Below are 11,524 nucleotides of genomic sequence, written 5' to 3' on the forward strand. Positions count from 1 at the left end.
ATACAAATGAAATTTGTGATGCATGTATGAAAGGCAAGCAGCAACGCATTCCTATTCCCAAAAGGAGTCACTGGAGAGCAACAGGAAGACTACAACTAGTTCATGCAGATCTTTGCGGCCCAATTACACCGGCCATTAACAGCCACAAAAGGTATCTATTGTGTTTCATTGATGACTTTTCTCGAAAGACATGGATCTATTTTCTTTCAGAAAAGTCAGAAACCTTTTATCACTTCAAATGTTTCAAGACTCTTGTAGAAACAGAAACTGGAATGTCTATTAAGAGTTTGAGAACAGATAGAGGAGGGGAATTCAATTCTGCAGAATTCAATGATTTCTGTAAGCAACAAGGTGTGAAGAGACAACTGACAACAGCCTACACTCCACAACAAAACGGAGTGGCCGAGCGTAAAAATCGTACAGTAATGAATTTGGTGAGGGCCATGCTATCGGAGAAGAAAGTACCTAAGACTTTTTGGGCAGAAGCTGCTAGGTGGACAATTCATATCTTAAATCGATCATCTACTTTAGCTGTGAAGGATGTGACTCCAAAAGAAGCATGGAGTGGAAGAAAACCTTCGGTGGAGCATTTTCGAGTGTTTGGTTGTGTGGGACATGTCCACATACCAGATGCTAAGAGAACAAAGCTTGAAGATAAAAGTGTGAATTGTGTACTACTTGGGGTCAGTGATGAATCCAAAGGGTATAGAATGTATGATCCAGTTGCAAAGAAAATTATTGTGAGTCGTGATGTTATTTTTTCTGAAGACCGTATGTGGAATTGGGATGCAGATTATGGAAAAGAGCAGCTGATGGATTTAGAATGGGGAGACAACACTGAAATAATTACAAATGAAGAAGAAGAGGTGGAAGATATGAATGAAGCAGTAAATGAAGCACCAATTATTGAAGAGAATTTGACAGGAAGGGAGGGCAGAATTCGACATCCACCAGTATGGATGACAGACTACACATCAGGTGAAGGATTGTCAGAAGATGATGAAGTAAACATGACAAGCATCGCACTTATGGTGTCTTCTGACCCTACAAGCTTTGAGGATGCAGTTGAAAGCTCAAAACGGAGGCTGGCCATGGATGAAGAAATCAAATCAATTGAGAAAAACCAGACTTGGCAGTTAGTAGAACTACCTATTGGAGCCAAAAGGATAGGAGTGAAGTGGGTTTACAAAACTAAGCTAAACGAGCTTGGTGAAGTTGACAAATACAAGGCCAGATTGGTAGTAAAAGGTTACTCCAAACAATATGGAATAGATTATACAGAAGTATATGCACCGGTGGCTAGGATGGATACAGTGAGAATGATCATTGCTTTTGCTGCACAAAGAGGGAGGAATCTCTACCAATTAGATGTCAAATCCGCATTCTTGAATGGGGAATTGAAGGAAGATATGTTCGTGGAGCAGCCAAGAGGATATGAAAAGAAAGGAAGTGAACATATGGTCTATAAGTTACAAAAGGCTCTTTACAGACTAAAACAAGCACCTAGAGCTTGGTTTAGTAGGATTGAGTCTTATTTCATCGAGGAAGGATTCGAAAGGAGTCCTAGTGAGCACACACTTTTTCTTAAAAGAAAAGGAACAAAAATTCTAATAGTAAGCGTTTATGTAAATGATTTGTTGTTCACCAGTGATGATGAAGTAATGCTGTGTGAGTTAAAAAATTCTATGAATAAGCAGTTTGACATGACAGATTTAGGAAAGATGAGATTCTTTCTTGGAATTGAGGTGTTGCAAAGGACTGATGGTGTTTTTATATGCCAAAGAAAATATGCAGCTGAAGTTTGAAGTCGTTTTGGCATGAAAGAAAGCAATTCTGTTCGTAATCCAATTGTTCCTGGCCAAAAGATTGATCCGGATGAAGAAGGAACCAAGGTAGATGCAATTCAGTTCAAACAAATAGTCGGAAGCTTGATGTACCTTACAGCTACTCGACCTGATCTCATGTTTGTTGTAAGTCTTATTAGTCGTTTTATGGCAAATCCTACACAACTACATTTTGCAGTAGCAAAAAGAGTTTTGAGGTACTTAAAAGGAACTATGGATTATGGTGTTTTTACAAAAAAAGATGAGTAAGTGAGATGGTGGGTTATACTGATAGTGATTACGCTGGAGACAAATAGGACATCAAAAGCACTTCAGACTATGTGTTCATGATGTGTGGAGGAGCAGTAGCCTGGTCATCAAGAAAGCAACCCATAGTCACTTTATCAACCACTGAAGCCGAATTTGTAGCAGGAGTTGCGTGCGCTTGCCAAGCTATTTGGATGAGAAGAATTTTAAAGGAAATTGGTCATGAGCAGGCACATTGTACTACATTAATGTGTGATAATACTTCAACTATAAAGCTGTCAAATAATCCAGTTTTACATGGCCGCTCAAAGCATATACGAGTAAGGTTTCATTTTCTCAGAGATCTTACCAAAGATGGTGTTATTGAGTTAGTTTTCTGTGGGACTCAAGACCAACTTGCAGATTTAATGACTAAGCCTCTCAAGTCTGATGCTTTTGAGAAGTTTCGTGAGAAATTGGGTATGTGTGCTGCTGCAGATTTGAATTAATTGCTTAAGCAATGAGTTCAAGGGAGGGATTGTTGGAAGATTCTGACTGTTTCGAGAATTATTATTTAGAGTTTGTTAGAGTTATTTTAGCTAGTTTGATTTAGTCTTTGGTATTCAGTTAAATAAATGCTTAGTGGCCTAATTTTTAGCCTAATTTTTCGGTAGTTTTGTTATTTGGATGGCTCTTTTTAAAAGTCAGATTTATTCTTCAATAAAGCATTCCAGTTGGATGGCTCTGAATTGATGCAAAATAATGCTTATTTGGAACAATTATTCAATCACTCTTAATCAATCCACCGACGCTATATCCCAAGTCATTGAGTAATTAATCGTGTTCGTAAACGTTCGTATCATAATTTATGTATTGATTACTTTTCAAATAATCCTTTATATAAAGAAAAAAAATATTTCATCTACGATTTCAAATGTCTTGAAGTTTGCTACTTCGTATTGCTGATCTGGTTAAAAATCATGATTCATAGGTAATGTTGTATAACTAATAAAGATAACCAATTTGACCTGGACAAATAGTATAAAAAAAAAAAAAATTATTCAAAATAAATCAGACTCAAGACACACCCAAAGTGATTTGATCTGCTCAGATCGATCTACAGCAACAACTACGACCATAAATATTTTTAAGTTCTAATATTCCACAACAAGAATGAAGAAAATCACTTGTGTTTACTTTAAGAGATTTTTGTATAATTTTACTATTTCAATTTTTTTTAAAAAAAATATCAAATTAAACATATATTTTTATTTATTATATTATATTAAAATTTAATTTTATATTTAAAACATCATATCAAATAACCATCTCAATTCAAACTTTTACTCTTCAACCCTAAAATCCAAAATCTAAATATGTAAACTTAAAAAATGGAAGTATGCAAATTCATCATATAATTAAATTTTATTGACATATTGATGATCATATAAACTAACCCAAAGATCTTGCTCATCAAAGTAAACATATACTTCTATTGAAACACATTTCAAATAGCAGTTGTAAGTTCCCACGTCATCTAAAAAAATAAATTTCTCGAACCTATGCTGATTATGATACAATTTAGCAACAAGTATTTACGCATGCTCATGAATTTGACGACAAAAGTACCTTGAAGATGGTTTCACAAAGAGTTGCATTGTAGATTAAAAGGTGTCCGGCATTAGGTACCTCGTGGTAACGAATCCATGGGAGCTGCTGGGACAAATACCGGTTCAGCTTGTAAGAAATGAACCTGTCTTCATATCCTTGCCATAGATGAACATGGTCTTCATTGTCGGGGAAAGGATTGCGGATATCTGTTGGGTCAAATTCCCATTTCCCGAAACCCACAATCATGTCGCGATGAAGAGACTCATGAACACCTTGTTGCGTTACCTTTACCTGCAATGATCGAATGATATATGGAATTTCGGGCAAAAATTTGTCAAAGAAAAGAATTAAGGGTTGCAACTTTCTTAGTTTAACAATGCTAAGAATGTAAAACTTATTTTATTTTTCTAAAATTTCAAGGCTTTGTTCTTCTTAATTTTCTTCTCTCACGTTTTTCCAAAAATATTAATATACTAGACTTATTTACTATTTTTATATTCTCCATATAAAAAAATTTCTTTTTCAATATTCTCACAAAACAAACACACCCCAAAACTTTTATCTAAACGGAACTTAACTTAGTATTGCTCATTCCGTCCACCAAACTTATACTTACTTTTTATTTAAGCGTGTCGGCTAAACTTATGCTTATATAATAAAAAACAACAATTTTTTTTCGATTCACTTAAATATTATCCATAATTTAAATACATTGCAACAACAACTTTGTCACTGTTATCACATTAAGTGTATGCTATCAATTAAACATATTTAATTTCTCCAAATACCTCCGGTAACTTATATTTCTAAGTTCAAGATACTATGTTTTCATGGACGGAGGGAGTACTTGGTATTATAATTTTAACTAAAGATAAAATTTTTTAAAAGTCTATCTGGGAAATGCAACACATACCTGGCCCTCCTGGGGAGGTTCTGTGGACCGTCGTTTAATGATCTCCTGATCAGGCTCACTGAGAACATCGAAATTCCTTTGGGTGCGGAGACAGGGGAACCATTTTTGAGTCATCCACCAGTACAGTAGCCATGGAGCATAGTGTGCCACTCGAAATGCCCACTGGTTTTGGCGAAGCCGTTCCTCAAAGCATTCTTTGGCGAGAGCTGCCGGAAAGAACTTCCACCAATAGTTAACAAATGGAACAACAAGAGCAGCTCCTGCTATCCTTTAATATGAAAAACCAAAAGGTTATATGCAATTCCAAAACAACACCAATGATTCTGTTTCGATAACATGAGTTTAATTTAACAGAGAAGATGCATCATTTCATATCTTAATTATAGAGAACAAGAGATTGAAGTTACCTGTGTGGGATGTAATGTAAGCAGCTGTAAATCGAGTAAGCTCCCAAGGAGATGCCCACCACGAAAAATTTATTGCCAAGTTGCAATGTGTCAGCCAGTTCTTGAATGTCAAATGCTTCACTTTTCACCGATCTTGTAGGGTTCGGATCGCTTTCTCCATAGCCCGCACGGTCGAAGAACACAGCATATATTTGGAACTCGTTTATCAATTCCTGTAGAGCAACAAATGGGGGAAAACAACACAGATATAGCATAAACATCTTTGCACCCGAAGTAGTTATCCACAAGCAAGTTCCATAAAAATTTAAGCAGTAACTACACAATCACTTCCGAAGTAATTTCATTAAAGGAACAGACAATTAGTCCTATTATGTCGGCATGTTCTTTGTTCTGGCTATTCAAATTTATAGAAGTCTGGAACAGCATATTAATTAAGTTAAGGAGTTAAGAATGATCTTATATTGGCTACCTACTTCAGATAATGGCGGATCGAAATCCTTGGAGTCACCAAGGCCATGGACAATGACTATCTTAAACTTTGCTTCTTCCTTGGCAACACCCTTCTCCTTGTATGCCAAATGCCTTCCATCCCTAAGTTTAATCCTCGTCGAAGTCACCGGAGGGCCCCCTGGTGTGCCGCATATTTTGGGAGGCGGAGGCCTTATTGATAGGTAAGTGTATCCACAAAAGCCAATCAGTGCAGCAACTGCAATCTTACCAATCATATCTGGAAAAATTGCAGTTAGCATAATTCTTAAAATGAGAATGAACATCAAAGGTAAAATTGAGATTATGAACATTCGCAGCTCATTCATGATTCAAGCTTTCAGCTGATTGCAATAATAACATCTGCTCACTTCCTACTATGTTATAATTTCTTAAATCTGATTTACTGAGCTGTCACTACGAGGAGATAGTTGAGGGAAATCATACCCTGAAGAAGATGAATTTTCAGAACTCAAACGCAATGAAACTTAAAATTTTCCGATCGATTGAGGTAATTAAAGCAGAATTCCTAGCTAACACCAAACACAAATTCACACTGGAAATATCTGGAACAACAATCCCCAAATTTTGCCTCAAAGCTAGTTCGAAGCCCGTAAACATTTACTAGCGAAATAGAAAAATAGTAGTAGGAAAGCAATCGACGAGATTGAAGCAAGTATAAATAGAGAAAGGAAAGTGTAACCACCTCAACCCTATCCGACAGGCAATTCGCACAGCTGAATCCTGAATCCTCTTCTGCGTGTCATTCCCACTGTGAAGTGATCAACGAAGAAAGTCAATTTACTACCAGTCCTTCTGTCTTCATCAGTTACAGTGCTATGTTTTATTGCAGGGATTTTTAGGAATTTTAAATTTTAAATTAATTTTTAATATAATATAAAAAATAAAATATAATCTTCGAGATTTAGTGACACACGAATTAAGAAAAATAATATTTTATTAATTTTTTTAATAATAGTTATGATATTTTTAAAAATATAAATAAAAATTATAAAAAAATATATTAAAGTGAATGATATTTATTATAAATAAATATTTTAAAAAAATAATAATTAAATATTATTTTTTTATTTTTCTTTAATATAGTATCTAGGTAAATTTAATGGCCGAACAAAAATAATTGAAAAAAATAAAAATAAATTTAAAGGACATATGAAATATTTAATTTGATATTTTTAAATAAAAAAATTTAAGTAATAATAAAAATTTGGGAAAATGTCCGAAAAGAACACCCTTGCATGCGCATATTCTTCATGCTCCCTCACTCATTGATTCATTTTCCGAAAGCTTTGGGCCTTAGCACACTCTTTATCATTTTGGGCTTTTTGTCTATTTGGGCTCAACTATTATGAATCTTCTTGAGTTTTTTCAGGATTTACTTGTCTAGATCGTTTGATTAGGCCCGTTATGTCATTTCGGATTTTCTTCGACATTTAAGGTTAAAATTTAGGCTTTGTTCTACTTGTGAAATTTATATTTCCGTTTTACTATTCCATTTTTTTTCTCCAAAAATATCAAATTAACCGCCTATTTTTTTATTTATTATATTACACTAAAATTAAATTTTACATTCAAAATATCACATCAATACATATTTATATCACATCAAATTACTATTTAAATTCAAAATTTTACTATTCAAAAACCAAAACTAAAAACCAAAATCTCACAAGTAAATACACCCTTATTTTTTAATTACAATTCCAAAAAATAAAGGCATAATTTGTTTGTTTACTGTATGAGAATATAAATGTGTTGTTAGTTCATGTATTGTATTTGTATTATATTAAACATATAAAATGAACTGTGTGCATGGGGTGTGGTGTTAGATAACACACGGTATGTTTCTTAGTACAATGATAAAATTTAAATTCAGCGTTGCGGCCTTTTCTAGCTAACTATTTGTATCATATTCCCTCCGTCCTCTAACTATTGTCTTACTTTTCTATTTAGGACGTCGAACAACTATTGTCTTATTTCTTTTTTTTAAACACAAATTTTACATTTTTATCCTTCATTCATTTAGTACTTTTAATCTCTATCATACAATTAAGGCCAAATTTGTCAATTCATGATAAAAAAAAATAATCATCTAAAAAATTGTACAAATATACTTTAGGATAATAGAAATTGGACGGAGGAGGTATTAAATTTGTACTATTATTAAATCTCAAACCCAAATCTCCTCCTTAAGGAAACAGACCCTAATATCCTACTGCAATTTGGGTTGATCCGACCCACCAATTCTAGGGTCGGATTGTCATCACCATTGCAGATAATATCTACATCCAATGTACATTACGTTACATACAAAACTCAAATCCATCATTCAGATCTACATATATATATACACATTGTCACACGATCGCCATTGAAAGAGAGAGAGAGAAGAAGAATGAGCAGTAGCAGTGATCCATTAGTGAGTGGGAGAGTGATTGGGGAAGTGGTCGACAACTTCAACACCACAGTCAACATGGAAGTCGTCTACAAATCCAAATCCAAAAAGCAATGGTACAATAGCAAGCAACAGTGTGTGAGTTATGTCCCCGTCGTCGTTCGCAATGACCATGAGATCTTCCCTTTCACTCTCACCTCCAAACCTAGGGTTCAAGTTCTTGCTGCTCATTTCACTACATTCTTCACACTGGTAATTAATTAATTAACTAATTATTTGCTAAACACACACAATTTATTATTATCTTTTTTTTTTAAATATTAATTAAATCGAATTGATTGATTATTATGTTAGCACAGATCATGACAGACCCTGATGTTCCAGGTCCAAGTGATCCATATCTTCGAGAACACTTGCACTGGTAACAACATATAATAGTAACTCATTAATCTTTAATTTAGAATTTGTTTGGCTGTAGTTTGAAATTAATCTGAAGTAAATTGTATTTTGATTTGATATTTTAAAAAAAAATAATTACTCCCTCTATCCCATTGAAACGTTGCTATTTTCCATTTTCTTCCGTCCCAAAACAAGATTATCATTTCCTAATTTAATAATTGTACTGCCTATTTAACATAATAAATACCCTTACAACTTACACTATATTACACAAACGTCATTACTTTTATATTACACAATATTAATAGGGGCATTTTCGTCGTTTTCACTACAACTCATTATAATACTAATATTAAAAACTCTATGTGCAAAAAGGAAACGACAATCTTACACCGCGACAGAGAAAGTATATTTTTATTGAAAAATGTACATTGTAAATGACATTCAATTTGAAATCACAAAAAGAACAAAATTTTTTTATCACTATATATATATATATATATTACTCTACAAGGTTGTAATTATATATCACTAAATTTCTCCCTATCCCGTTGTCAATAATATTTTTATTTGTCAATTTGTTCATGAAAATGTTTTTATAAGTTTGAGAAAATTAATGTTGTAGTTCCCTTACGGCGCTATAAGAGCATCCGCAACAGGCACATCTCCTCCGGAGGAGATGCGCCACCTCATCATTTTTTTTAAAAAAAAAATTAATAGAACCGTGCTTCCCAGCATCTCTGCACGATTCTGCATAGATGCTGGGAAGATGTGATTTCATTGTCATGTGTCCCAATTTAGATATGTATATTATATGTATATATAAATAATATACTCCCTCAGTCCATTTACAAGGATTACATTTACTTTTCGCGCAGTGTTTAAAAAATTATAGTTGAGTGGTTAAAAGTAGTGTAATGACATTTTCGTCCTTACTTTTTTTTTTTTAAAAGTAATGATGTGATGTAAAGTAAGGGTATTTGTGGAAAAAAATAGGGTATTTAATGAAATGTAAACTTTGTAATTGGACGTCTCAAAATAGAAACATGTAAACTTTGTAAGCGGACGGAGAGAATATATTATATATGTTTTGTTTTTGTAATTTATATTGAATTTATTATAATATTTAAATTTTGTAGTATTTTTTATAATTCATAATATTTTGTATATTCCACAAAATGATATCAATATTGAATATATTTTATCAATTTGAAATTTAAAATATAAAAATACAAATTTGATATTAAAATTAAAATTTAAAAATAAATTAAAACTAAATTTAATTAAATCATAAATAATACTCCCTCCGTCCAGCTAGAAAGTATACATGTTTCTATTTTGGGACGTCCAATTACAAAGTAAACATTTCATTAAATACCTTACTTTTTTCCACAAATACCCCTACTTTACATCACATCATTACTTTTACACCAAAAAGCAAGGGCAAAAATATCATTACACTACTTTTAACTACCCACTATAATTAAAATACTATTATTTCTTAAACACCGCGCCAAAAGTAATTGTATACTTTTTTTGTGGACGGAGGAAGTATAACTTTTTTTCCATAATTTTTTAATAAATCGAAATATTGACAAATAATAATATAATATAATATAATAATTAATACTAAAAATTAAAACTATAATTAAAAATTAATATATATATAATATGAAAATAAAAATTTATTAAAAAATTAAGATGAATATCTTTGTTGCGAATATAAAATAGAAGAGAGTATCTCGACGCTGACGTAACAGAGAGAAAAAGTGACGTGGATAACAAAAAGTAGTGGAGATACCCAAAAGCAGGTATCTCCATTGCGGATGGTCTAACTAAACCTATTATTTCTTCTTTTAAGCTTTCCAAAATGTTACATGTGAAAATCAAATCTCCTAAGTATGAGCAATTAGAACTAAAATTAAATCTAAATTATTCCATCTCCTCACTAATTCAAGTTTATATATAACCCTTGGCATCATTCTTTAACATAATTAATTATTGACATCATCAAGTATCAAAATTATCGACATCTTGTATTGCAGGGTGATCACAGACATCCCGGGCACAACGGATTCATCTTTTGGTAGGAAACCTAAGATTAATCCATGTTATAACTAAACAAATTCGAATTCGCACAATGATCTTCATTAACTAGCTTCAATTTGTTCGAATTTGTATATATATATATATGAGTAGGAAGAGAAGTTGTGAGTTATGAAATGCCGAGGCCAAAAATTGGAATACATCGATACATATTCTTGTTGTACAAGCAAAAGAATCGGCTACAAGTGTCGTTGAGCCTCCCTATTAGCCGAGATGGATTTTGCACGAGGAAATTTGCCGAGGATTACGAATTAGGCCTCCCCGTGGCAGCCGTTTTCTTCAATTGCCAGCGCAAAATAGCTCCAAGGAGGCGATGATTAAATAATATAATCATATCGATATTATATTAGGGTTAGGGTTTTTTTTCTTAAGAAAGAGTTTTCAAGTGAATTCTTGGGAGACTATTTTCAGCTAGGAAATTATATCCTTTTAAAGATATGATAAAGGGATTTAATTCCTATTTTATCTTAGATATTAAAATAGTAATTTGAATACATATATCCTAAGTATCACAATTAATTAATGTGAATCAACATAGTAATGTAAATTATTACCTAAAATTTAACAATTTAGAGTGACTTAATGTTACCTAAATTCATTAGGTTTTGACTGGCAAAAGCAATGCCCCATTTTACTTGAGTCGATGCATGCAATTCACAAATTGAACTTATTCTCTTATCATATGATAATTACTAAAGTGAAGAAAAATAAAAAAAAAAAAATCATCAGTTTTGCTACAGATATTTATGGCTGAGCTTCCAAAGTTGAATCAATACTTTCAACATTTTGTTAAGAGCATGTTCTCTCCGTCCTAAAACTATAGTTTGGGTTGGGTTTGATACGAGATTTAAAGAATATTAATATTATATTAGTAGTGAGTAAAATGTACGAGTAAAAGACTTTTTTGCCCTTGTGAGTGTATTAGTGTAAAAAGTAGTGGCAATTGTGTAATAATAATGAAAAAATAAGCAGTTTTATAAGGATATGGTTATTTATGAAAATGAGACTATTGTTTTGGGACATACAAAAATGGTAAATATAACTATTGTATTTAAACGGACGGAGTATTATAAATACAATACATGAACAAACATCACATAAATTAGTCTACACAATA

The 11,524-nt window shown here is 32.5% G+C and overlaps 2 protein-coding genes across 2 annotated transcripts; one reads left to right on the forward strand and one right to left on the reverse strand.

Annotated features, from left to right (window-relative positions):
- Positions 1-3,448: 3,448 nt before the first annotated feature.
- LOC127244010 (uncharacterized) lies at positions 3,449-6,305 on the reverse strand. Its single transcript, XM_051264281.1, has 5 exons — positions 6,193-6,305; positions 5,474-5,727; positions 5,001-5,212; positions 4,594-4,861; positions 3,449-3,971 (listed from the first exon to the last, which is right to left on the reverse strand). The coding sequence occupies exons 2-5, from the start codon at positions 5,723-5,725 to the stop codon at positions 3,675-3,677; spliced, it is 1,029 nt and encodes a 342-aa protein (XP_051120238.1). The 5' UTR covers positions 5,726-5,727; positions 6,193-6,305; the 3' UTR covers positions 3,449-3,674.
- A 1,597-nt stretch (positions 6,306-7,902) lies between these two features.
- On the forward strand, positions 7,903-10,724 carry LOC127244329 (protein CENTRORADIALIS-like). The gene is made up of 4 exons (XM_051264814.1): positions 7,903-8,154; positions 8,262-8,323; positions 10,347-10,387; positions 10,501-10,724. Exons 1-4 carry the CDS (start codon positions 7,903-7,905, stop codon positions 10,722-10,724), a joined length of 579 nt encoding a protein of 192 aa, XP_051120771.1.
- Positions 10,725-11,524: the final 800 nt, after the last annotated feature.

Source organism: Andrographis paniculata, unplaced genomic scaffold, assembly GCF_009805555.1.
Source record: "Andrographis paniculata isolate CXL003 unplaced genomic scaffold, ASM980555v1 Contig9END, whole genome shotgun sequence".
In the NCBI taxonomy this organism is placed as follows: Eukaryota; Viridiplantae; Streptophyta; class Magnoliopsida; order Lamiales; family Acanthaceae; genus Andrographis; species Andrographis paniculata.